Genomic DNA, 27,697 nt, shown 5'->3' on the forward strand with positions numbered 1-27,697 from the left:
ACTGCCACAAATGTGGGAATTTACTCCCAATGCAAAGACTGTCTTCAGAAGTGGGGTTTTCCTCCAACTGCGGGCAGGAGAGGAAAGAGTTAATTTTTCAAAAAACAACAACCCAATATTGTATTGGTTTTTAAACAAATACATAATTATACAGAAAGAGTTGATTAAATTTCTCCTCCACACTTGGTGTGATCCAGAAAGCCTTCAGAAAAACCACAACCGAACCACACAGATATTTGATATTTTCCTTTGTAGACAATTCAGAGACCCATCTCACATCAAGCCTAGTTAGGTCCTAATTCAGCCACCCTCTCTGCCCTATGGACTTTTAAAAATCAGATTGCCAATCAAACTGCATTATATTTGAAACCATAAGGTCTAGAAAATTGTGTGCTGTTTATTTTTATCATGAAAACGGATTCTCAGACCAGGGCATTGAAAAGCCTCCCCTTTCTCACACGACCCTGCCATCTCTTAATGGAGAGGGAATCCTTTGTGATGAGGCCCCCCATCTGTGGGGAACCCTCCCCTGGCATCACCCCCAACATCTTTTAACCCCCGTTTAACACACCTGAGCTGCTCAGAACAATTCCATCTGGCTGTGGCTGCTTTGCAAAAAACACTGCTTATATTAGTATCACTGTTTTACTTAAAGGAGTTGAAAAGGTGGCCATGTTTGCCCGAAAGAAAAATGCCAAAGTAGTCCATAACTGGGCAATGCCTTTATTAAGTTGACCAAAACGTCCAGAAAACAAGGGTGCAAGGTTTCGGATCACCCAGACCTCTCCACCAGGCTACATGTTCGAAACATGGGAGTGGGAGGGAGAGAAGATGGTGTTTGTCAAGGCAACCATGGCTGCTACACCTGTTAAGTTTTAAAACGAAGGCCGGAAGTTGCTAGCAGGCATTCAAATCAGGTACTTTCAGGTGCTCACAGGTTTCGTGTTGCACAGCAGCCGCCTCTGGAGGGGAAACACATTACGGCTGGACCTCTGTGAAGACAGCTGCCAGCTGTTCCTTCTTCGCACAGAAAGGATGCCTTAATGCAGTGTCGTTAAACTGTGGAACTCATTGCTGCAAGAAGCTGTGACGGCGATCAACCTGGATGGCTTTAAAGGAGGACTGGGCAAATCGATGGAAGGGGATAAGGCTAAGGATGTCTACTAGACCTGAGGCTCTGTCCTCACAATCGGAGGCCATCAGCAATGTCTAGGCAACACGACGACCATGTGCATACGCAATAGACAATCTTTTATAGACTTCCTTCAAACCATAACAAGTCCAAAATGAAATCTTTAGTCTCAAAGCCTCTGGAAATCTTTAAATGAAGTGAGGTACCAGACTTTGAACGATGAAAGGCAAGCTGTGAAGCTTTGTGTATTCAGCAAATAGGATGTCCAATGAATGTAAATATGATATCGAATGAATGTACAGTGGTACCTTGGGTTAAGCACTTAATTCGTTCCGGAGGTCCATACTTAACCTGAAACTGTTCTTAACCTGAAGCACCACTTTAGCTAATGGGGCCTCCCGCTGCTGCCATGCTGCTGGAACACAATTTCTGTTCTCATCCTGAAGCAAAGTTCTTAACCTGAGGTAATATTTCTGGGTTAGCGGAGTCTGTAACCTGAAGTGTATGTAACCTGAAGCGTATGTAACCTGAGGTACCACTGTATGTGACTACATTATTACATGAGCACTGTTCCGCAGCATTTGATATTTTCATCTACATACATTCATTCGATAGAAGATGGGTTTATGAAGCAATTCTGTATCGTCCCACCACACTGGCGAAGAATTCTAGAAAACAGTAGTCAATATCTGGAATCACTGTTCAGTGTTGGACAAATTTGCTGAATACACAAAGCTTCACAGCTTGTCTTTCATCATACAAAGTCTGGTGCCTCCCTTCATTTAAAGATTTTCAGAGGCTTTGAGACTAAAGATTTCATTTTGGACTTGTTATGGTTTGAAGGAATTTTATAAAAGATTGTCTTTTGCGTATATACATGGTCATCGTGTTGCCTAGACATTGCTGACGTTCTCTTTGCAACGGAGGAGTTTGTTTGGTTACTTATTGCTGTACCATGGCCAAATGGGCTCATACCTTAGCCTTCACAGTTGGAGGCAGCAGTGCCTCCGAGTTTCAGTTCTCGTCTCTGCCTCCCTCTTTAGATTGTGGAATCATAGAATTGCAGAGTTAGAAGGGACCCTGAGGACCATCTAGACCAACCCCCTGCAATACAGGAATACGCATTGTCTCCCATGGGGATCGAACCTGCAACCTTGGTGTTATTAGCACCATGCTCTAACCAACTGGGGACACCGGTGGCACTGTGGGTTAAACCACAGAGCCTAGGACTTGCCAATCAGAAGGTCGGTGGTTCGAATCCCTGCGACAGGGTGAGCTTCTGTTGCTTGGTCCCTGCTCCTGCCCACCTAGCAGTTCGAAAGCACATCAAAAGTGCAAGTAGATGAATAGGTACCATTCCAGTGGGAAGGTAAACGGCGTTTCTGTGCGCTGCTCTGGTTCGCCAGAAGCGGCTTAGCCATGCTGGCCACATGACCCGGAAGCTGTACGCTGGCTCCCTCGGCCAATAAAGCAAGATGAGCGCCACAACCCCAGAGCCGGTCACGACTGGACCTAATGGTCAGGGGTCCCTTTACCTTTACCTAACCAACTGAGCTATGTGACCATGAAACAAGAGGTGAGAGGTGGAGAAGAGGAAGAAAAAGAAAGCTAGGAAGATATTGATTTTAGCTGCTGTTCTGGGTAAAAGGACTACCTAGTTTTCCTTTCATTCCTTGTTCTAGGGACACCAGGTGAAACCAGTTGCAGAGACAATAAAAATCTTTGGGGCTTTTAAGAGCTGTTCTAGTATGGTGGCAAGAGAGGCCGAACTATGAATCAGGTCCCAGTTTTACTGTATTCTCTTCTCTGCTGCAAACTCACTATGTAGTCTTAGGCGAGCCATGACCCCATCCGCCTCTATTATCCCATCTGTACAATGGGTGTAATGACAGCAGCCCACTTCATTCTGCCCCTCATTTTGCATTTTTCAACCAACGCTTAACATTCCGCCGCTCCTGAGCATGCTCAGTCCTGATCGGGCTTTGCAATTTAACTCCGCGGTTTGTGCAAAGAAAGCCCAAACGACTCGCTTTATGAACCCCTCGGTCAGCAAATAAAAACGAGTGCAGAACCACTGTCAGAAATCAAGGCTTATTTCTTTTCTCTTTTCTTTTTCCTGCTGTTTAATTTTTTTCTCTCTCTCTCTCTCCCCCCTCCACTCAAAAGTCATTTTTGAAAATGTCACACATGTACAGAGACAAACAAGCATATAAATATCAGTGTGAACAGGACCGGAGGAGATGAGGAAGGCACTCCACTTCGCCAGCGGAGCAGTGTGGGTGGCAAGACTTTTCGACCGAAGTGTGAGGTTGGGGAAGACTACGGAGCGAGCCCTGATCGAGTTCTGGTAGGGAGGAGAGAAATGAGCAAGGTTTTTTCGGTGGGCGGAGGCGGGGTGGGTAGGATGAGATAGATGGCTAAAAACCACCCAAAATTTAGGGCAGGTGTGTATTTGGGTTGGGTTGTAGTGTGTGTGTGTGCACACATATTTGGAGGGTAGGGGGAAGTGAAGTCTCTTAAAAGGCAACATGTGGAAGGACGACTCTTTAGGGGCCCCCACCTTAAGGATGGATGGATCTAGGGAGGCCAGAGCTCTTGCGTGGATTCCAGGTTGACACAGAATCCGTAAAGCGGCAGAGCTGCGCAGGAGAATTTTCATAGCTGCACCTTCTCCCTTCTGCCGGGCCAGCTTTGGGGACAAGCGATGGCTCTGGCGACTTCCTCCCCTGCGGAAATATTAAAAGCAGCAAGAACTGCCCTGTATGGAATCTGGGAAGAGTCTGGGGAAAATTTACGGGAGCCAACAGCCCAGCTGAGACTTTCAAAAGAGGACTAGGGAGGCGCATGGAAGTCTTTTGTTTTCTGTGGACTGGACAGCTCAGTGGAAACCGCCAGCTTTTCTCCAGAAAACCCAAGCTGATCTATTGAACAATGGAATCAGGGTGGGGGTCTCAGGGCAGTTCTTGGTCTCTAGCTGGACAGAGCTGTGGGGTGCAGGACAGAGAGCGCTGCAGCCCCGCAAGGATCAAATTTCCTTGCACAGTGGAGTATAAACTCCTCAATGGTGGTTTCCAGGATTCAGGGAGGGTGGGAAAACTCCTTTGCTGCAGAATGGCAGGCAGTAGCCCTCTCTTTGGTACGGAAGGGGGTCTGACCTACCTGCCCAGGCCCTGGCAGAGAACAAGGTCCCCCTAACCCGGTGGAGCCCCAGATGTCATGAACAGAGCCCTTAAGACAACGTGAGAGTTTGTAGCCCTAAAACGATGCACTGGGCATCCAAGGCAGACAGAGGTGATATGTCTGGGCGATTAAACCCTCTCCTGATTTTTGGGGGGTTGGGGGGGCAGAAGCACCCTGGCGTGTGGTCGTCGTACATGCAGCGAATTGCGGGCGAACATAAACCACAGTAGCAAGGTGTGGGGCCCTTCCTCTTCCGTCGTCCTTCCCCACTGCTGGGCTTGACTGTTAGGCAAAGCGACATGCCCCCCCCCCTTGCTTGCTAGCGCAATTCAGCGGGCAGACGGCGATATGTTTTCTCCTAGCGCTAGCAGACCTCGCGTTGGAAATTCCAGTTAAAACAAACCCCTATTCTCGGAGCCAAATGTTTTGTTTTTTTGCAGCTCACAAGCAGGTGTCTGGGACTGGAAACCGCCTCTGTGCCACAAAGGTAACTCTTTTTTAAAGTGGTTCCCTGGCTCTTGGGGGGGTGAAGGGAACCCCCAGATTGGTTCAAACAAGGATGCAGAGGGCTTTCTGGCAGAGACTCCCTTTGCCCTCTTCCTAGAACGATGCAATTTCAGCGCCGTTCCTCTCCAACTCGTAAAAAGGACTCGGGATTATTTTGTGGCTGTTCTATCCACCTGCCCCAGAGCGAGCAGCCAGGTAGCAGAATGGAGGTCTGATTTGTGGGATTTGGAAGCGTTGCATGGGATCCCAGAGCACAGTGTGTCTGGAAGGGTTTCAAAATGGCGGGGATAAAGGAGGGTCTCTCTTTAATGGAGCAGGGGTGCGAGCTTCCCTTTGCGAGGCGACAAGTTTGCAGAGGGCACAGGCAGACACAGGAGAGATGGTTTGGCTGTAGGAACCGCAGCCAAAGTCAAGAGATCTAAATCAGTGTTTCCCCAAACAGCTTGGGTCTCCAACCTGTTTTGGAACTACAATTCCCATCACCCTTGACCACTGGGTCCTGCTTGCTAGGGATGATGGGAGTTGTAGTCCAAAAACCCAAGATCGTTGGGAAACACTGACCTAAATGACCCTCAAAACAGGGAAGCAGGGTCCTGTTTGCTCTTAACATGGACTTGGCAAACTTTGGCCTTCCAGATGCTTTGGCCTACAACTCCCATGATCCCTACCTAACAGGACCAGTGGTCAGGGATGATGGGAATCGTAGTCCAAAACATCTGGAGGGCCGAAGTTTGCCTATGCCTGGACTTGAGCAGCAAAGGGCCCGGATTCGGGGTGTGGAGGAAGAAGGAAGCAAAGCCAAGATTTGCAACTTGGGAAACCAAGGTTTATTCATTGTAAGGAAACAGCTGTGTCTTAAAAGCAGTCTTCCTCCAATAGGGGTTCCCTCCAGCTGTTTTTGGACTACAGCGGTGACTGATGGGAGTTGTAGTCCAAAATGTCCAGCGGGTACTAGGTTGGGGAAGCATGCTTTAAAGATACAAGCACAGTTTTCCCGTGGCAATGGGGAAACCGGACCGGTTTTGCTCTCTGGGCTGCCTCAGAATACCCTCCCTAGGAATGAGTTCTTGCAAGGGCACAGAGGAAATCCCTCTGCTGCCCTAAAGGGTTTGAGTAGCTGGTTTTTAAAAAGGACAGTGCAGGTATGCCACTAGGAAACCGCAGCACACTTTGCCTCTGGTTCCTACAGTCAGCCGTGAGGCTGCATCCTCGATTGACACAAGGATGGATACAAATGGTCCTGCGAGCCTTGCATGGGTACCACCAGCGACGTGACGTCAGGAGAGCAAATTTCCCCAAATGGAAGTCTGGAAGCTTAGAAAACATCCTATTTTTCAAAAATGGGGGTGGGACGAAGGCAACTCGAAGATTTTTCACATCATCTCCCTACGCCAGTGACCAGAAACTTGCTGCCCTCCAGAGAGAGCCAAAGGCATGATGGGAGTTGCACAATGCCTGGAGGTCTGCAGGTTAACCCTTCCCCTCCCTTAAACCTGGAGATGAGCTGCAATGGCTGGAAGAGAAAACAGGTGTCAGTTTAATCCCCGCCACCCACGATTTCCCTTTTCATTTCTAAGGGCCCTGTGCCTCCTTAGATGTAGATTTTATTTTCTACTTTTACATACGTTGGCTTTTTGGTGCCCCCCCCCCCATTCTGTAACTGGGGGCAGGCAAGAAATCAAACCCAAACGGGGAAACGCAACCAAATGCATTTTTTTTTGAAAAAAACAACCCTCAACACAACAAAAATCCTGTAAAACACAATCACACCACACCCTCTTGCACACCCGAGGAGAGCGGAGAAGAGGGGGAGGCGATCCTTCTTCTTCGCCTCGTCCCCCGTCCCCCGCCGGGCTCTGCCCCTCACCTCCCATCCTCCCTCCGGGCTACCCTCTCCCTCAGCATGTCGCAAGGCTGCACCCAGTTGTTGTCATGCAGTCCCACCCGGCAGCCCGGCGTGTCCTTGTCCGTCCGCCGGCAGCACATCCAGTAGGAGCGTCCGTAAGGCAGGTCGTGATGGTAGGGCTTGGGGTGCCAGCGGCAGAGGGAGACGTCCCCTTTCTCGTAGTGCTTCTTGCACTGCTTGCAGGGGTCGTCGCGGTACAGGGGGTCCCGGGTCCAGCGCGAGTCCGTGGCCTGCACGCCAAACGTCTCGATGATGTACTTGAAGTAGTGGCAGGAGCACTTTAAGGCGGCCAGCGACTGCGTCGGCAGGTAGCTGAAGATCTTCACCATGATATGGTCCGGGAGGAGCAGCATGTACTGCCGCGGCTCCAGCAGACGCTGGATCTTGAAGCGGATCTCGAGGAAATCGTGCGAGACGTGACGGTAGAGGCGGCAGAGCGAGGTGTCCGCAGACGTCGGCTCCAGGCCGGGCCCGTCGGCTCTCTCTAGGCTGCCCTCGCCACCGCTGGCAGGGTCCAGAAAAGCGCCGTCCACGTCGCGGCCGTCCTCCTGCCGAGGCACCTGGGCGTGCAGGAAGAAGAGCTGGCCCGGCGGCGGGTCGTCGCACGCCGAGCACAGCCCCTCTTGCGTGGGCGAGCCCACCGTCAGGCAGACCGTCTCCTCCTTCATATTCTTGGTGCTGTCCTTGCCGAAGAAGACGCACTGGTCCACCACGCCGGTGACCACCACGTCGACGTGGAAGCCGGAGACGCAGTCGCGAGCCACCGCGGTGGCGGGGCCTACCGTCTTCTCCCCGCCGCCCCGGCATCCCTCCGCGATGGCGTCCAGCTTGCCGGAGCCGATGGGGCTCTCCCGGCAAGTCATCTCCACGTCCGGGGGCTCGCTGGTGACCCCATCTGCCCCTTTCGGGGAAGCGTTGGCCAGCAAGAAGTCCACATTGTTGGGGAGCGTGTCCCGCGAGGGGCTGATGAGCTGGTAGAGGTCGCAGGTGATTTTGTCCTTGGCGCGGGCGGCGCTGCCCGTGGGCGACCCGCCGCAGCTCATGAACATGCAGTTGGGGCGGGCGCCCTGGCCGCCCTCGGTGGGCGAGCGGGGGTCGCGGCTGCTGGATATGCGGAAGGCGATGCGCACCTCGCCGGGGCTGTGCTGGGAGTTGGCCACGCATTCGGGAGACTCCCGGCACAGGCCGTTGGGGCGCAGGACGCTCCGCTCCCGCTGCTGCGACTCAAAGTGGGCCACCGCCTCCGCCACCCGGCTGCAGTCCGAGCCGCCGCCCGGAGAAGGCGCCGTCTTCTCCTCGCCCTCCTGCTCTGCCGACACGAAGACCATGGGGGACGGCGGCGCGGCCGGCACGCTCGGCCTGGGGTAGTTCTGCAGCGCCAGGGCGGTGCGCTGCTCCACCAAGGCCACCATCTCAGCCACCGAGAGCAGGTCGGTGGAGTCTCCGCCCGCCGGCTCGGCGTGGGACTCCGGGCAAAGGCACACATCCTCCGCTTCCTTGCTGCTGCTGCTGCCGGCGTCCTTCGCCTTGACCGGGCAGGCCTTGCTCTTGCCGGGGTCGTGGGACCTCCGCCGCCGCTTGGCCTTGGAGCTGTCACTCCCCCAGTTGCCCTTGACCTTCATGGCGCTGGCTCGGCTGCCGCTGCTGCACTGATGGGCCACAAAGAAGGCGATCTTCTCCTTGGTGTTTCCCGGCTTGATCACGTACCACGTGTCCAAGAGCACCCGGCCCTCCTCCACCTGGCTGGGGCTGGGGGAGACCGTGGGGGGCGGCGGGGGCGGAGGCGGCGGGGCAGGGGGCGTGTTTTCGGAGCAGGCCTCGCCACCGCCTTCTTCTTCTTCCTTGGCTTTGCAGGCAAAGTCCCCAAAGGTCTTCTTCACCTGGCCTCCAGGGCACTGCTTGTTCTGGGAGTATGTGCCGAAAGGCCGCGGGCACCATAGCTGGATGTGGGAGAAGGTGTTCTGATCCATCACTGTCTCATGGCAAGGGGGCAGGGGGGAAGGCGGCCCTTCCTTTCCCCTAGCTCATGGATGCGCAGCTCGTGGGGCCTCGGAGGTGCCTGGGGGAAGAGGAAAAGAAGAGACATCAGCCGGCTTGCAATCGCAACAGGGCAGGACTGGGCGCGGGCTTTCTTTCCGCGCAAAGTTGTCACGAGGGGCGCAGAATTCAGCTTTCCAGCAGGCGGGAGAGGAAATAAGCTTTCCGGTTTTGAAAAGGCACCGTCAGGTTTCTAGCCCTCATTGTGTGAAAGCAAGAGGGTAACCTTTAGCAGGATGTCAGGAGCCACACAACAGACCGCTGCATTGTTCCTTACCTAGTACCAAACTGTGGGACAGCGTAATAAGAATACACCACGCCAGGATAGCTCAATTGGTTAGAGCGTGGTGCTGATAATGCCAAGGTTGCAGGTTCAATCCCTGTGTGGGATAGCTGCATATGCCTGCCTTTCAGAGGGTTGGACTAGATATTCCTCAGGTCCCTTCCAACTCGGCAATTCTATTATTATTATTATTCTACTGTTATTTTAATCACACACCGTAATTCAGGCCCATAGTATATCTACCTACCTAGCTAGCTACCTAGCTACCCAGATCCATCACAGAACGGGGTGTGGCACTAGAAATGGTGATTTCTCAAAAGTTATTATTATTAATATTATTATTTTGTCATTTATCATACAGTAGTACCTCAGGTTACATACACTTAAGGTTACAGACTCCGCTAACCCAGAAATAGTGCTTCAGGTTAAGAACTTTGTTTTAGGATGAGAACAGAAATTGGGCTCCGGCGGCGCAGCAGCAGCAGGAGGCCCCATTAGCTAAAGTGGTGCTTCAGGTTAAGAACAGTTTCAGGTTAAGAACGGACCTCCGGAACGAATTAAGTACTTAACCTGAGGTACCACTGTATTTGCATACCGCCCCATACCCGTAGATCTTGGGGCGCTTCATGACACAAAACTGCAATATAAGAAACACAGTGTACGAAATACAAATACCAGCCCCCTTCCATGACACATTTTAAAAGGGCATCGGATCTCAACCAGCCAAAGGCCTGGCTGAAGAGGGCCCTTTTTGACTGGTGCCTAATGAAGGTACCAGGTGAGCATTCCACAAGTCAGGAGCCACTGCGGAAAAGGCCCCGTTCTGCGGGGCCCAAACATACGGGGGCCATTCCCTCAACCCCAGCAAACTGAAAATCAACGCTTTGGTTTCAGGTCTCTGGATCTCATGATGGAAGCAAAGAAAGGCAACGAACTGGCAATGGATGCAGAAGTGTTGGGGGGGGCGGCATCGGAGGCCTGAATCGCTTTCTCGGAGCCCCTCCACCCACTGCGTTCATCCACCAGCGACTACCTGCTCTAGTTATCTCCCGCTTGGACTACTGCAATGCGCTCTACGTGGGGCTCCCTTTGAAGGTGACCCGGAAACTGCAATTAATCCAGAATGCGGCAGCTAGACTGGTGACTGGGAGCGGCCGCTGAGACCACATAACACCAGTCCTGAAAGACCTATGTTTCTGAGCACAATTCAAAGTGTTGGTGCTGACCTTTAAAGCCCTAAATGGCCTCAAAGGCCCAGTATCCCTGAAGGAGCGTCTCCACCCCCATCGTTCAGCCCAAACAATGAGGTCCAGCACCGAGCGCCTTCTGGTGGTTCCCTCACTGCGAGAAGCCAAGTTACAGGGAACCAGGTGGAGGGCCTTCTCGGTAGTGGCACCCGCCCTGTGGAACGCCCTCCCCTCAGATGTGAAGAAAATAAGCAGCTATCCTATCTTTAAAAGACATCTGAAGTTTTTAATATTTAATACTGTACAGTGTTACCTCAGGTCACATATGCTTGAGGTTACAGACTCCACTAACCCAGAAATAGTGCTTCAGGTTAATAACTTTGCTTCAGGATGAGAACAGAAATCGTGCTCCGGCGGCGCGGCGGCAGCAGGAGGCCCCATTAGCTAAAGTGGTGCTTCAGGCAGGTTAAAAACAGTTTCAGGTTAACAACAGACCTCCAGAACGAATTAAGTTCTTAACCTGAGGTATCACTGTACAGTGGTGCCCCGCAAGACGAACACCTCGCAAGACGGAAAACCCGCTAGACGAAAGGGTTTTCCGTTTTGGAGGCGCTTCGCAAAACGAATTTCCCTATGGGCTTGCTTCGCAAGACGAGATGTCTTGCGAGTTCCTGCGGGTTTCCCCCCTTTCCCCCCCTTTTCCTAAGCCACTAAGCCGCTTATCAGCTGATCCGCTAAAAGCCGCTAAACCGCTAATAGCGCTAATCCGCTAAGCTGTCAATGGGCTTGCTTCGCAAGACGAAAAAACCGCTAGACGAAGAGCCTCACGGAACGGATTAATTTCGTCTTGCGAGGCACCACTGTACTGTTTTTAACATTTGATTGGGAGCCGCCCATAGTGGCTGGGGAAACTCAGCCAGATGGGCAGGGTATAAATAATAAATAAATTATTATTATTATTATTATTATTATACCTGAGTCCCTCACCCCATGCACACCTTTGTCCCTGACTTCCTCACCTGCTTCCCCACCCCACAGTCTGACCAGCTATGGGCAACGCAGGCTGTTCCCCACCCACCCCGAGAGCCTGCTCTCTGGCTGGCCAGCTCAGGTTCTGCATGGCCTCCTGCTGCATAATTTACTCCAGGCTTATAAGGCAAGAAGGGAAGCTTGACAAGATTACGGATCCTATTACAGTGTCGTAAAGGGCAGGACAGAGGCAGCCGCTGCGGCACAGATGGGGCTGGCTGGCTGGCTGGGGAGGCAGCTGAAGGGGCAGGAGCTATGGGGCAGAGAGGCTCGACAGCAGGGGTTCAGTGTTTCAGGGACAGCGGTTCAGTGTTTCAGGGAAGGTGCCCCCGTTACCGCCTGACTTCGTCGGTGGGGCATTTTTAATTTTCGCTTTGCATTTGTACCCCACTTTCCCAACAACGGACGCCAAGAGTCACTTCGGAAAACAACAAGCGTCGCAATTCCCGCTATAAGCTTCCGGGGTTCCCCGCACAAATGCTTTGAGAAAGCAGTGGGTGGGCTGGACCCCCCAAAAATGGGTCCAAAAAATGATCGTTTATGCTGAATTAAGATAGCCTATCCGAAAAATTAATGAACAAATCAAGGAAAGAATTCGTTTCAAAATGGGAAGTATTTAAAATATACTTGGAAATGAATGATACTGACCTAAAATCCGTAGCGACATTTGAATAACTCCGGCAATATCGTTTGCTAGTTATACGATTTAACATATTTTGAACATGTTTTGAGTAATAAAATGTATTCGCAGTAAAGAATGGTAATTTGATTTATGGAGTAGATGGGAAGTCGAGTTTAAAAAGAAGAGACCATGACAGTGTAAGGATTATGAAATTTATATTAATTCTCTATGTATGGCGCGACTGATGGTACTTTCACTTTGGTTAATTTTGTCCTTTTTTGTTGTGTTGAGCAAATAAATTAAAAAGGAGAGAGAGAAAGCAGTGGGCTAGGACAGGGCTCCCCCAAACTTTGGGAGGTGTTTTGGCACTTCTGGAAATCTGGGTCAAGGGGGGAGGGAGGGAGAACCACGCATAGACCCTTGAGCTCACCGGAGGAGAAGATGGGATAGAAATTCAATAGGCAAACAAATCAAAATAAAAATATGTTATCAGTGCCCACCTAGGAAATTTGCATGTGATGGGGGGGGGGCCTTCCAGCCCCAGAGATGCAAGACTGCAGACACGGACTCATATTAGTTATTTCCTTCTTTCTTTGAAACCTTGCCAGAGCTTTTAAGGAAGGCCCGCCAAGCAAGCTCACCCTGGCCACCCACCTCGTGTGGGTTGGGGCCGCCTCCCAAAACCGGAACGATCAGAGGCATGAAACAGGATTAAAGGCCTCTGGGTTCCCGTATTAAAGCTCACAATCACCCCCTTGCCCAGAGAGTCAGGAGCGACAGATTCATTTGCACAGAGAAAAGTACAAAGGTTTGTGCAGAGTGCTGTATAGTGTTCTCCTCCCCCCCCCCCCCGATCTTAATTAACGCGGGTGGCGCTGTGGTCTAAGCTACAGAGCCTAGGGCTTGCTGATCAGAAGGTCGGCAGTTTGAATCCCCGCGACGGGGTGAGCTCCCGTTGCTCGGTCCCTGCTCCTGCCAACCTAGCAGTTCGAAAGCACGTCAAAGTGCAAGTAGATAAATAGGTACCACTCCGGCGGGAAGGTAAACGGCATTTCCGTGCGCTGCTCTGGTTCGCCAGAAGCGGCTTAGTCATGCTGGCCACATGACCTGGAAGCTGTACGTCGGCTCCCTCGGCCAGTAAAGCGAGATGAGCGCTGCAACCCCAGAGTCGGCCACGACTGGACCTAACAGTCAGGGGTCCCTTTACCTTTACATATTCGCTCCTCTTCACCCAATTAACTGAAGGAGAGCAAAAGATAAGAGGAGGGACAAACCAAATTCAAAAAGTGGATTTACTCCTTTGCCAATTTGCAAGTGCTTTATTCGGGAAGAGAAGAGTGGTGCCAGACTAGCATAGGGGCAGATAACTCCAGATGTGTCCCAGGGCCAATGGTCTGGGGTGATGGGAACTCTAGTCCAAAACATCTGGAGGATGGTACCCACAGGACTAGCAAACCAACCTGCAAATATCAGGAATGCCTCCGGAGCAGCTGCAATGGCTGTTGCCCGTCTCTGTTATGTCCACATTTAGGGCTGGGCGATATCTGGTTTTCAACATCACGATATATCACCAGCTAAACATTGTGATATATATCACAATGTCTTACTGTGATATATATCACAATGTTACGTAACCCTCTGGTTACGTAAACTTCGGGATGCGCGCGCGGCAAACCCGGAAGTATTTTACTGGGTTTTGATGTGCGCGCATGAGCAGAAGCGATTCTCCGGTTGCAAAAACCTCGGGATCCGGCCAGGCTTCCGGAACGGATCCTGCCCGCAACTGGAGGTACCACTGTAATAAGCTATGGAGAGGCCTTGGCTGGCTTCACGGCTTTTCCCACATTGTGATTTTTGCATCGCACACACAAACACATCACGATTTGCAATACAATGCCAGGTCAAGAGTTATGAAAGCAGTGTCATGAAACCGGTTTGGGACAATATATCACCCAGCCCTAACACACATCCTGATTCGTGATATATTGACAAGTCGAAAGCTATGAAACCATTATCAGAATACAGTGGTACCTCAGGATGAGAACGTGATCTGTTCTGGAGCCCCGTTCACATCCTGGACAGAACGTAAGACTGGTTGTGTTTCCCCGCTTCCGTGCGTGACGTCATTTTGACTGTCTGCGCATGCGCGAGCGCTGAAACCTGGAAATAACGCGCTCCGTTACTTCCAGGTCGCCGCAGAGCGCAACCCGAAAATACTTATCCTGGAGCGTATATATCCCGAGATATGACTGTATGGACTTCAAACTGGTTTTGGACAATATATTAATACGCTGACCAGCCCAATGCACTTTAACTCTTAATCGTTTTTGCTTCTGAGCTTTTGACACACGGAGGTGGTTGCTGCTCATGCAAATAGGTCTGACATTAGGACGGGGATCGGTGCAAATGCCACAGAGGTCAAAAGCAATGATGTTTATCCATGTGAGATGCTTTCCCCCAACCTGGTGCCCTCTGTATGTTTTGGATGAGAACTCCTGACAGCCTCAGTCAGCACTGCCTAGGAGAGGCAGGTGGGTGAAGACTGATCTCTGCAGTCCCTAGAGGCATTTTGAGACTAGGAGGGGCCTGCCAGCTCAAAGCCTGCAGCTTCCTCCAAGACCACCTATCACTTTTCCCTTCCTCCTAAGCCTTTTGGTGGCGCCGGCCAAACTTATGTAGCAGCAATTCCAGAGGAGAAACCAGGCGAGCAAAATTGCACCGGAACAGAATAATAGAATCATAGAGTTGGAAGAGACCACAAGGGCCATCGAGTCCAACCCCCTGCCAAGCAGGAAACACCATCAGAGCACTCCTGACATATGGTTGTCAAGCCTCTGCTTAAAGACCTCCAAAGAAGGAGACTCCACCACACTCCTGGGCAGCAAATTCCACTGTCAAACAGCTCTTACTGTCAGGAAGTTCTTCCTAATGTTTAGGTGGAATCTTCTTTCTTGTAGTTTGGAACCATTGCTCCGTGTCCGCTTCTCTGGAGCAGCAGAAAACAACCTTTCTCCCTCCTCTATGTGACATCCTTTTATATATTTGAACATGGCTATCATATCACCCCTTAACCTCCTCTTCTCCAGGCTAAACATGCCCAGCTCCCTCAGCCGTTCCTCATAAGGCATCGTTTCCAGGCCTTTGACCATTTTGGTTGCCCTCCTCTGGACACCTTCCAGTTTGTCAGTGTCCTTCTTGAACTGTGGTGCCCAGAACTGGACACAGTACTCCAGGTGAGGTCTGACCAGAGCAGAATACAGTGGCACAGGATGCTAATAAGAGCGGTAGTCTCATAATCTGGTGAACCGGATTCGCTTCCCTGCTCCTCCACATGCAGCTGCTGGGTGACCTTGGGCCAGTCACACTTCTCTGAAGTCTCTCAGCCCCACTCACCTCACAGAGTGTTTGTTGTGGGGGAGGAAGGGAAAGGAGAATGTTAGCCGCTTTGAGACTCCTGAAGGGGAGTGAAAGGCGGGATATCAAATCCAAACTCTTCTTCTTCCTCAACCTCGGCCCTCCAGATGTTTTTGAGACTACAATTCCCAGCATCCCTGACCACTGGTCCTGCTTGCTAGGGATCATGGGAGTTGTAGGCCAAAAAAAAAAATCAGGAGGGCCAAGGTTGAGGAAGCCTGCCCTAGGCCTTAGGTATGTGTAAGGTGAGGATTGTGGGAAGCATCCTCAAAAGCACATGACTAACAAAATTCTACTTCTCAAAGTAGCTGGACCATTCCAGATTGCAGGATTTTTTTGTGTGGGGGAGGTGTCTCATGGCTGAATGCTTCCCCCCCAAAAAAAATTTATGTGCACACAGAAAATGGACATATCAGGGAAATCAAGCAGATGCAAGACTTCTCCAGAGTTTTTGCAGAGGAATTCCCCCCTGCCCACATTCCATGAACCGGGGTCCCCCATCGCCAGGGATATTGGATGCCCCCCCCAAAAAATGCACTCCTATGCAGATAATCTGCAAAAGTCAACTGGCACCAGAGTATTTTCCACTGCCCCTCCATCCAGGGCAAAGGGCACCTTTTCCCACCTGAGGGCAGCATGCCCTTTGGGGTGGCCTTCCGAGGGTGCAAAGAGGATGTGGGGAAGGGGGCCAAAGGGAGCAGAGCAACCGATGCAAATTTCACCTTCATAAAGCAAGGTAGAGGGACGCATGTGGCGCTGTGGGTTAAATCACAGAGCCTAGGACTTGCCGATCAGAAGGTCAGCGGTTCGAATCCCTGCGATGGGGTGAGCTCCCGTTGCTCGGTCCCAGCTCCTGCCAACCTAGCAGTTCAAAAGCACGTCAAAGTGCAAGTAGATAAATACTTTTATCTACAAGTAGATAAATACTTCCTGCTCTGGCAGGAAGGTAAACGGTGTTTCTGTGCGCTGCTCTGGTTCGCCAGAAACGGCTTAGTCCTGCTGGCCACATGACTCGGAAGCTGTACGCCGGCTCCCTCAGCCAATAAAGCGAGATGAGCGCCGCAGCCCCAGAGTCGGTCACGACTGGACCTAACGGTCAGGGGTCCTTTACCTTAAAGCAAGGTAGTTTCTGCAGGTGCTCCCACGACCCTCTCCATCATCATCCCCCCACTTGCAAGCCAGAAGAACGGTCAGGGTTCAAGGGCAACTTTCTAGCCAAGCAAGAAACACTTGGGATGCAAAGCAAGGCGCTGAGGAATGCTGCCTGGGGAGAGTTCAGAGAGGCGTGGAGGGCCACATCTGGCCCCTGATAGGTTCCTTATCCATACCTTAGAAAGCGGTATCATTTTAGCATGCATATTTTACTGGAAGAAGCTTTAAAAAATTGCAACGCTCAAGTTGTTCTAACATTGCTTTTGCACTAGGCATCCACTTGACGCTTGATAATTATTTGCGTAAAGGTAAAGGGACCCCTGACCATTAGGTCCAGTCGTGGCCGACTCTGGGGTTGCGGCGCTCATCTCGCTTTACTGGCTGAGGGAGCCGGCGTACAGCTTCCGGGTCATGTGGCCAGCATGACTAAGCCGCTTCTGGCGAACCAGAGCAGAGCACGGAAACACCGTTTACCTTCCTGCCGGAGCGGTACCTATTTATCTATAATAATAATAATAATAATAATAATAATAATAATTTATTATTTATACCCCGCCCATCTGGCTGGGCCTCCCTAGCCACTCTGGGCGGCTTCCATAGAAACCAAAAATACAGTAAAACATCACACATTAAAAACTTCCCTGAACAGGGCTGCCTTAAGATGTCTTCTGAATGTCAGGTAGTTGTTTATCGCTTTGACATCTGCTGGAAGGGCCTTCCACAGGGCGGGCGCCACTACCGAGAAGGCCCTCTGCCTGGTTCCCTGGAGCTTTGCTTCTCGCAATGAGGGAACCGCCAGAAGGCCCTTGGAGCTGGACCTCAGTGTCCGGGCAGAACAATGGGGGTCTAGACGCTCCTTCAGGTATACTGGGCTGAGGCCATTTAGGGCTTTAAAGGTCAGCACCAACACTTGTACTTCTACTTGTACTTTGTGGTTTCGAACTGCTAGGTTGGCAGGAGCAGGGACCGAACAATGGGAGCTCACCCCGTCGCGGGGATTCGAACCGCCGACCTTCTGATTGGCAAGCCCTAGGCTCTGTGATTTAACCCACAGTGCCACCCGCGTCCCTATATTATTTGCTTACTTGTTGCATATCACCCACTTGCTTCGCTCCACGGAGCTCAAGGCGGAGTATGCAGTTCTCCATCTCCACATTTAATCCTCACTACAACCCTGGAGGAGACTCTTGAGAGTCCCATGGACTGCAAGAAGATCAAACCTCTCCATTCTGAAGGAAATCAACCCTGAGTGCTCACTGGAAGGACAGATCCTGAAGCTGAGGCTCCAATACTTTGGCCAGCTCATGAGAAGAGAAGACTCCCTGGAAAAGACCTTGATGTTGGGAAAGATGGAGGGCACAAGGAGAAGGGGACGACAGAAGACGAGATGGTTGGACAGTGTTCCCGAAGCTACCAGCATGAGTTTGACCAAACTGCGGGAGGCAGTGGAAGACAGGAGTGCCTGGCGTGCTCTGATCCAGGGGGTCACAAAGAGTCGGACACGACTAAATGACTAAACAACAACAACAACAACAACCCTGTGAGGTAGATTAAGCTGAGAGGTGCAGTGACAGGCCCAAGGTCGGCCGATGAGCTGCATGGCCACGCAGGGATTTGAACCCTGGTCTTGCAGGACTTTGCCCAACTCTTTCACCACTTGGCTAATGTGTTACTAATATAGGACACATCATTGGCTAAGGCGCACTGTTAATAACAAACTTCTTAAATGGATTTTGTTTCCCCCACATGGGAAAAAAGAGCACCGGCCAGTTATGCGGGAAACTTTTCTGTTTGGGGATATCTCCCGTCACTACAGTTTGACCCCTTGCGAAACAGGCTTCAGAGGGGAGAGTGAATTATGTGCAACGCCCAAACGACATCAGTGTTAGAAATTAGGCAGGAGCCAGGCACGTTTTGCAACTGACACGGGTCCAACTGCACCCCCATGGAGATCTCGGGATGCCAGGTTGACAAAAGACATCTCTGTTGGCCCCTCCGGCTTTCTTGAGCAGGTAAGCGCCAGAGCCTATTAATTTCATTTACATCCCCCCCTTTTCTCCAAGGGGTACATGGTTCCACACACACACACACCCCAGTTAGTCCCCACGACGACCCTGTGAGGTAGGCTAAGAGGCTGCGACTGACTCCAAGGTCACCCAGCGAGCTTCCTGAGTGGGGATTTGAACCCTGATCTCCCAGGTCTTAGCCTGACACTCTAACCAATACACCACACTGGCTTCCCACAGCTCTTCTGCTACGGGGCAGCTATATAAATTAAGTAGGTAAATAAATACAGCGGTACCTCGGGCTGCATACGCTTCAGGTTGCATACGCTTCAGGTTACAGACTCCGCTAACCCAGAAATAGTACCTCGGGTTAAGAACTTTGCTTCAGGATGAGAACAGACATCACACAGCGGCGGTGCAGCAGCAGCAGGAGGCCCCATTGGCTACAGTGGTGCTTCAGGTTAAGAACAGTTTCAGGTTAAGAACGGACCCCCGGAACGAATTAAGTACGTAACCAGAGGTACCACTGTAGGTAAATAAATACTGTGGTACCTCTGGTTGGAAACGGAATCCGTCTGGAGCCCCATTCGCAACCCGAGCAGAACGCAACCCGCGTCGGCGCAGGTCACAATTCGCCGCTTCTGCGCATGACGTCATTTTGAGTGTCTGCGTATGCGCGAGCGGCGAAACCCGGAAGTAACCCTGAAAACACTCAACCTGAAGCAAACGCAACACAAGGTATGACAATATGGGGGAAGCAAAATGTCAGTTAGAGAAGGATCTGAAATATTTTCCTTGAAGCTTGAATTTATTTTGTTCTAGGTTGTTTTATATGATGTTTTAATGTTTGGAAACCACTTTAGATAGATGATAGATAGATAGATAGATAGATAGATAGATAGATAGATAGATAGATAGATGATAGATAGATAGATGATAGATAGATAGATAGATAGATAGATAGATAGATAGATAGATGATAGATAGATAGATAGATAGATATAGATAGATGATAGATAAACAGATGAATTAAATGAACAACAACAACAACAAACTCCACTGGTGGGGGAGGGAATGGTGCCTAGACATTCTGTTGTGACTCCTATAACCTAGGTCTAAGGTGCCATTTGTCGATTAGCTGATGCACCTGAATTTCTAACACCGCTTGGGACAATTGCACCCAACGTTCAGCACTGAATGAATGGAATCATGTGAAATAACTACAGGCAGGTAGACACAGACACACACTTCCAAGGTGGCCCCCCAACCACCGATCAACTTGCCGTCCCACCTGCCAAACTGCCCAAGGCTGGCTTCTACCTCTGAAGCGCAAGAGTGCTGCCTGGCTTATAGCCGAAACAGCAGACCGAACCCCCTTTTCTTAAGGCAAATGGAGGTTATGTTCTATGTCTGCCTCTCCCCGCTGCCCTCTTGCAACAAATCCTGGGGATGTCCACGAGGGGGAAAGGTGGGGGGCAGCAGCGTTGGCCAACCTGGGGCTCTCCAGGACCCCAGGGTGTCGAGCGCCGCCTTTGAGGGGTTTGCAAGAGGAAGGCCACCAGAGTCAACAGGTTTGAGGGGTGCCACCCACTTTCCTGGCCACCCACCCATACATAAAACGCCTGGGGAGATTTCACACCCACCCTCCACCTCCTGCACTGACTCGGGCCGTGAAGACAAACTTGGGCGCCATCCCACTTCTCCTCCCCCCCCCCCCCGCGGCTTCCAGGAAAAGGACGCGATGCATTTGGGATGGGTGGAAACCCGGCAGCGACAACACCACCCATGCAAGGTGTCAACTCGCCCGGGCAAGCGCCCAGGGGGTAGTTCTGCACCCCTTGCACCCCAGCGCCAAGGCTGCAACCCGCAACACAGCTCTTTGCAAAGAAGAGAGGGGGGAAAGTCATGCATTTTGGGGGGGAAAGGGGGCGGGGAACCCTCGCCAGGCCAAGAGTCCCTCTCCAGGATCTCAGCTCAAGAATCCATCTGCACCCCAAGAGAGGGGAGGGGGGGAAGGCAACAACCACACACCATCTCCAGGGTTCTTACCTGTTACTCCCAAGCCTGGGGGGTGGGAGGAGTGGGTGTGATCTGCAGGAGGCCTCCGCTGAAACCTACATCCCTGCTTTGGGGCCTGGAAAAACCAGCATGAAATAAAACAAAACAGATCCACAGGTTGCAAAGGATGTATTTCCTTCCGTTTTTTTTTCTTACCACCCCCCCTTTTGTTGTTGTTTTTTTGCAAACACTGCTTAGAAAAAGGGGGGGAAGGTCAGTTTGTAAAAAAGAAAAGCAGGGAGAGATATTGGGATTTTGCAAGCAATCAAAGCTCCCCCCCCCCTTTTGCTGTCTGTCTGTGTGTGTGTGTGTGTGTGGTGTGTGTTACTGCTCCCTTAAAGGGCCAGCAGGCCCATTCCACCAGCCCCTACATGCCCCCCCTTGCAATACAATAGGGACCTTTAATCCATCATATTGCAACTCTCCCTCCTGCCCCCCCCCTCCGCGCACCATCCGCCAGGCTCAGCCATTTGTTGACAGGCATATGCATGGCGCCCGGCAGCCAATCGGAGGGCCGCGTTTGGGGCATGCCCATATATGGATGACAGCAGAGTCTCAGCCTACCCAGGCTTGTTGTTTTGTGTGAGTGTGTTTTTTAAATCCCCACTCCCTGCAAGGGACCGTCTACAAAGTGCAGAATGCAAAGCAGGAGGAAGAATAAGGAGGGGACTCCAAGGGAGCGGCGATCATTCCCAAGCCTGACCGAACCATCAGAAAGAATGGAAACCTAGGATAAAAAAATAAGTTCTGGGGCCCAAAGCTCTCAGGATGTCAGGGAGGGGAATTGTCGCTGGTGGGAAACTCTATATATTCAGGGACACTCACGGCCCATTGCTAAACCCCACATTTAAAAGAAAATATTAATAATAATTGCAATAATGATGATATTAAATAATAATAATAATAATTATATTTATATCCCGCCCTCGCCAGCCAAAGCTGGGCTCAGAGTGGCTAACAACAATAAAAGTAACACAGCATTCTAAAATCAATTCATTTTAAAATCAATTCAAAATCAAATTAATGGCAACCATTGGGCTCCTGTTGATGTTTTTTTAAAGCTGAAGCCGGGCTCAGAGGGGCTAACAGCAATAAAAGTAACACAGTTTACATAAAATCATAATCATTTAACTGAAATACATTCTAAAATCCATTCATTCTAAAATCAAGAGTCAAATTAATGGCAACCATTGGGCTACAGTTCTATGAGGATTACCAAAGGAGGGGGTCAGGCTGTGTCTTGGCCAAAGGCCCGACGGAACAGCTCCGTCTTGCAGGCCCTGCAGAAAGATGTCAAGTCCCGCAGGGCCCTAGTCTCTTGTGACAGAGCGTTCCACCAGATCGGGGCCACAACCGAAAAAGCCCTGGCTCTGGTTGAGGCCAGCCTAACCTCCCTGTGGTGCTGTGGGTGTTCTCCTCCTTGCCATTGTAACTGAAAATGTTCTCATGTTTTCTTTTAAATGCCAGGTTTAGCAAGGGGCTGCGAAACAACAGCAGGAAGAGTGCCCTGAGCACATACAGAGTTTCTCAGCACTGACAAAACAAAGCCTCCCTGGCGTCCTGAGAGCTTTCACAGCAAGCCTGAGCCCCTCAACTTGTTTATTTATTGTAAGCAATGACAAACCTAGAGGGCATCTTGCCAACAAAGGTCCGTATAGTTAAAGCTATGGTTTTCCCAGTAGTGATGTATGGAAGTGAGAGATGGACCATAAAGAAGGCCAAAGAATGGATGCTTTTGAATTCTGGTGCTGGAGGAGACTCTTGAGAGTCCCATGGACTGCAAAAAGAGCAAACCTCTCCATTCTGAAGGAAATCTGCCCTGAGTGCTCACTGGAAGGACAGATCCTGAAGCTGAGGCTAAAGACTTTGGCCACCTCATGAGAAGAGGAGACTCCCTGGAAAAGACCCTGATGTTGGGAAAGATGGAGGGCACAAGGAGAAGGGGACGACAGAGGACGAGATGGTGGGACAGTGTTTTTGAAGCTACCAGCATGAGTTTGACCAAACTGCGGGAGGCAGTGGAAGACAGGAGTGCCTGGTGTGCTCTGGTCCAGGGGGTCACAAAGAGGCAGACATGACTAAACGACTAAACAACAACAATATTTGTTTGGAAGCCGCCCAGAGTGGCTGGGGAAGCCCAGCCAGATGGGAAGGGTATTATTATTATTATTATTAGGCGAGAGGTGGCACTGAACTTTGGTGTCGTGGCAATTTTGGACCCCGAGGTCTGCCACTGACTTTGCACACAGTGGACAGGCAGCTATGTGACCATGATTCCAGCTCCAATGAAGAGGGAGTTGTCTCTCTCACACACATCGGTGGGTTATTTACTTATTGCATTTAAATCCCAAATTCTACCCAAGGAGCTCCATGGTTCTCCCCCTCCTCGTTTAATCCCCAGAACTCTGTGAGACAGGCTAGGCGGAGAGATGCAGTGACAAAGTCTCTCTCAGTGAGCTTCACACCCAAGCGGGGGATTTGAACCCTGGCTAACCAGGCCACAGTCCGAGACTCTAACCACTGTGCCACACTGCCGCTCAGAGGTACTACAATACCAGGTCCATGCACGGCGTGGACAGAGCAAGCCCCTATTTCATCTCCCAGCTCCCCAAACCGACGCAATAAATACGGTCCTGTTTTGGATACTGGATATTAAACTGAAAAGAACAGATTCTGCCAGCTTCTTGGAGGAAGAAGGGCACAAGTTTCTAGCTCTCATGCCCATTTGAAAACACACAACCCTCCACAAGGTTAAGGCAACCATTAAAGAAATATCCCAGTGCCTGAACTTTTTTTGTGTTTTAGCTTTCAAGATTCTAGTGGCTGTATTACGTACAAGATCCAAGGCCTGGTGGCTGTTTTGGATTCAAACGGCAGAAAAGCAATATCTTGTAGTGTTTCAGATGACAAGCGATTACGACTCCACACAAAAATCCTTTATTTCTGGAGACTTCCTTTGGTTCCAGATGCTGAATTTTTAACAATTCAATGGACCCCCTGCCCTAGGTAATCACCCCCAAAGCACCAATCCTTTTTGCATAAAAGTGGGGAGGGATTTTATTTTTCTTATTACATTTATATTGCTGCTTTTCTCCATGGACACAAAAGATGACATACAGGATTCTCCCCTTATTCCTGTGAATATAATTTGCTTTTAACTGTTTTTAATACTGCATTTCCGGCCCTGGGACCTGCTGGTGAAGGGCAGGTGAGAAATTTTGCTATTACTGTTGCTCATATTATTTAGCCTCACAACAATCCTGTGAGGTAGGCTTAGGCTGAGAGGCAGTGACTGACCCAAGTCACCCAGTGAACTTCGTGGCAGAGTGAGGATTTGAATTCTGGTCTCCAAGGTCCTAGTCAGATGATGACTGACCTGTTTGTAGCTGAGATACAAAGCTAATGACAACAGATGCTCTTAAAATGTCCTCAGCTATTTCTTGGTGGGGGTATTCAGTTCAACAATAACTGTACTGAAATGGGGCCACCTACCTCCCTGAACTGGGACGCGGGTGGCGCTGTGGTCTAAACCACAGAGCCAGGACGTGCTGATCAGAAGGTCGGCGGTTCGAATCCCCGTGACGGGGTGAGCTCCCGTTGCTCAGTCCCTGCTCCTGCCAACCTAGCAGTTTGAAAGCACGTCAAAGTGCAAGTAGATAAATAGGTACCACTCTGGCGGGAAGGTAAATGGTGTTTCCGTGCTCTGCTCTGGTTTTGCCAGAAGCGGCTTAGTCATGCTGGCCACAAGGCCCAGAAAAATTGACTGCGGACAAATGTCGGCTCCTTCGGCCAATAAAGCAAGATGAGCATCACAACCCTAGAGTCGTTTGCAACTGGACTTAACTATCAGGGGTCCCTTTACCTTTACCTTCCTGAAAGCTTTGCTACCGCCTCCTATTGAACCCTTTTCATTTTGCTCACTGAAATGCGTTTTGGCGCCTCTGCTCCAATTCACAAAACGGTTGCCAGAGTAGAACATCTCACTAACTTGGTATTTTTCTGTCTACATGAAGATTTTGCAAGAGCTACTTCAATATGGTTTCCTGATGGGTCTCATCTTTTTAGCCAACATGCTTTCACCCCTACCAAATCTCTGTGGCAGTGAGTTCCAAAGATCAATGACGTATTGGGAGAGCAATTTTTTTTTTTGTTCCTTTCTTAGAATTGTGTCAGTTTCGGTTCCTTTCTTAGAACTGTTTCAGTTTCAGTTGGAGAAGGAAACAGGGATGTGGAACACACAAAAACACTGCCATGAATTTTTCTAACGTGTTGATTGAAAAGATATATATCACTGGAATAATCTTTGGAACAGCCATGTAAGATAGGCTGCTCTTATCACATTATGGCAAAAACAGAAGCCTAACTTGAGGAAGCTTTTGCCAACTTAGTCCAGATGTTTTGAATTCCAATTCCCATCGTCCCCATCTAACAGAGAAAATTGCTTTAAAATTACCTGGGATATTTGTAGCCAAGGTAAGAGTGAAACTGGAGGCATGCCAGTTCACATGCTTCCAATTCAGTTTATACACTTCTACCAGGAACGAAGTGAGTATGGGATTGCAACCACAGCTCTCAACAGCAGCAAGGGCATCTGCTGGTCTGTGGCCAACATTTTGCAAAAGGAGGGACTGCAGGAGGCTCAGATCCAAGAAAGGCTCACAGCCTCACAAACGCCAAAGGTTAAGCATTTCCCGTCCGTACGCAAGGCAGTGCTCTGCTTCTGGCTCCTCGCCAAGCGCAATGCTTGAAATTAAATCTAGCTGTCAAGCGCTTCATCCGCAACCATGTAATTAACCTGTGTAGCTCGCCAACGCAGAGAGAGAAAACTTTAGAGGCTGCAAAACTGCTGCAGTTGCGCAAGGGAAGGTGATAACTGCACGGGACGCAGAATTGAACGCTCCGGGGCATTGTCAGACAACCTGACTCAGGAGTGCGCCTTTTTAAGTATTTTCAAGGCGCTCTGTTCCGAGGTGCCAATCATCTTTCGCAATGAAGCAGCAGAGAGAGTCTGTCAACTCTTTTTGAGCACGCCAGGGTGGTTCAGATCCCCAAATAGCCATGTGATGCTCACTTGGGGACACCTTGTCCCTGCTTCTCTCTGCCAATCACTCCCCCCCCCCCGCCGCCGCCTAAACCTGCCTCACAGGGTTGTTGTTGTGGGGATTAAACAGGAGGGGTGGGAACCATGCAAGCCATCTTGAATTCCCTAGAAAAGGAAGTGATACAGAAATGCAACAAATAAACAAATACAGGGGAGGGAAACAAATAAAGCCCAGCGCTCACAACACATCACAGGCAGAAGTGAAGCCCAAAGGCACTAAAGAAGGTTCAAAAGACAAAATTCCTGATATTGTCCTAAACTCCGGAAGGGGAGAAGATGGATTAAGTAGAGTGGATGAGGGGCTGGGATTTTGTTTCCATCTGAGGCAAGGCCAACTAGTTTTTGGCTTAGGGTGGTATTCCACCACTGCCACCACATATTTCTCTTGTCTCCATGTGGATTAGCTACAGCAACCATTTCTTCCACACACCTTTCTTGTTATTGGATTGGCAACATGATGGCTCAGTCACTAGAGCACACGGCTCTCAACCTCAGGGCTGTGGGTTCAAGCCCCACGTTGGGCAAAAAGATTCCTTGCATTGCAGTGTGCCAGATGGGACCCGCCCCCACCTGCTCACTCCTGGCATATCATCTATTCGAGATCAGAACTGATCTCCTCCAGAAGCTGGGTTCTGAGACTTCAGTTGCATCTGTTCCCAACTGGGCCCGTCCATTTCCTTAGTATCGAAGGGTAAGACTGCACCCAAGAGAAAAACCCAAGCCAACACCTGCGCAGTGTGCCTTCATGTTTGATTTACAACCAGCGAAAAACTGATTCGCGTTCTCTCAGCCTCCTTTCTACTTCCTTGTCCAGAGCTCGCAGCTCTCCCCCCCCCCATTTCCCTATTCCTCTCTCCCATCAAAAGTCAACCCCCCACTGCAGAAGCCCCACTCCGACCCACACAGAGAAAAGCTTAAACAACGACCACAACATTGCCAACAGCTTAGGCATGCCCCGCATGCACTGGGGGCTGGCTCCCTCGCCTCCCCTCAGAAGGGTTGCCACCTTTCCTCTCCTTTCAGCTCCACCTGCTCCTGTGCCTTTGACACCAGCAACCTGCCACACACCACGTGGGAGCAGGGCAACATTTCCTCCGTGTCACCCTGCCAGGAAAAGCTGCTCAACTCTGCGTGTCTGGCAGCTTTCTTTTAAATAAAATAAAATAAATAAAAAGCAGAGGCGCAGCACTGGTAAGAAAAATGTGGCAACCCTATTTCTACTCCCCACCCCAAAGATATCTCCCAAATCCCACCAACTCATTTCACCTGGCCCCATTTCTGGCCCTCCCCGCTTCTTGCCCCTCCCACCTCTTCCCCGCAACACACCTGGCCAGGTAGACAACCTCAGGTGCCTTCCTTACACCAGCAGGTCCTCTGACTTCCGGGTTGGAAGCCGCGCATGCGTCGAGCGCCCGCTTCCGCGCCCAGCCTCTCGCTCCGCCCCTCTCCCCTCCCGCTAATCGCTGCCGCAAAGGGTCCTGGGAAGTGTAGTCTTCTCTAATTGGCCGCCTCCCTTTCTTCACAGAGCCTGGCGTTCTGCGGAGAGGGGTGTCTGGGAATTGTAGTCCCTGACCATTATGAAAGGTTTCCCCCCCCCCGGACTTTAGTTCTGAGTTCCTCTGAGCACGTGGCGCTCTCTTTCCTTTTTTTTTTTTTGTATAATATTTTATTGAGTTTTACACAAAAAAGCAAACATTACAAAAGAAAAAAAAGACCATAGACAAAAATAGAAGAGAAAAAGAAAATTTTAGCATAAAAAAACTCACTTTCCAATTATAACCTTCAAAACCTTATTTTCCTTACTTCCACCCGCCTCCCGATCTTGTATTCTATGTAATAATTAGTTCAGCAAGATCATTCTTTATTCATTTTCATTCTTAGTCCCTCCCTTTGTACTCTTATTTAACTTAGTCACTAGAACCCCTTCTTTTCCTTTTCAATGTCCTCAACATTCAAAAATTTTACAATGTTTTTGTAGGTAGACTTTAAACTTCTTCCAGTCCCGTGGCGCTCTCTTTCCCTCCCAAAATGGGACAAAAATTTGGGTTGGTTATTTGATGGTGTTATAAGAGTTCTAAAGTCT

At 50.3% G+C, this 27,697-nt stretch overlaps 1 protein-coding gene across 3 annotated transcripts; it reads right to left on the reverse strand.

The window, feature by feature from the left end:
- Positions 1 to 3,055: 3,055 nt before the first annotated feature.
- Positions 3,056 to 27,069, reverse strand: FBXO46 (F-box protein 46). 3 transcript variants are annotated; one of them, XM_083753858.1, is made up of 3 exons: positions 26,941 to 27,056; positions 20,505 to 20,589; positions 3,056 to 8,784 (listed from the first exon to the last, which is right to left on the reverse strand). In XM_083753858.1, exon 3 carries the CDS (start codon positions 8,693 to 8,695, stop codon positions 6,683 to 6,685), a length of 2,013 nt encoding a protein of 670 aa, XP_083609984.1. In that variant the 5' UTR covers positions 8,696 to 8,784; positions 20,505 to 20,589; positions 26,941 to 27,056; the 3' UTR covers positions 3,056 to 6,682. The 3 variants fall into 3 exon arrangements, with proteins under 3 accessions (XP_083609984.1, XP_083609985.1, XP_083609983.1); XM_083753859.1 differs by lacking the exon at positions 20,505 to 20,589 and having other exon boundaries at positions 26,941 to 27,069; XM_083753857.1 differs by lacking the exon at positions 26,941 to 27,056 and having other exon boundaries at positions 20,505 to 20,950.
- Positions 27,070 to 27,697: the final 628 nt, after the last annotated feature.

The sequence above is a fragment of the Podarcis gaigeae genome (genome assembly GCF_964106915.1).
Source record: "Podarcis gaigeae genome assembly, chromosome: 8".
Taxonomy (NCBI): domain Eukaryota; kingdom Metazoa; phylum Chordata; class Lepidosauria; order Squamata; family Lacertidae; genus Podarcis; species Podarcis gaigeae.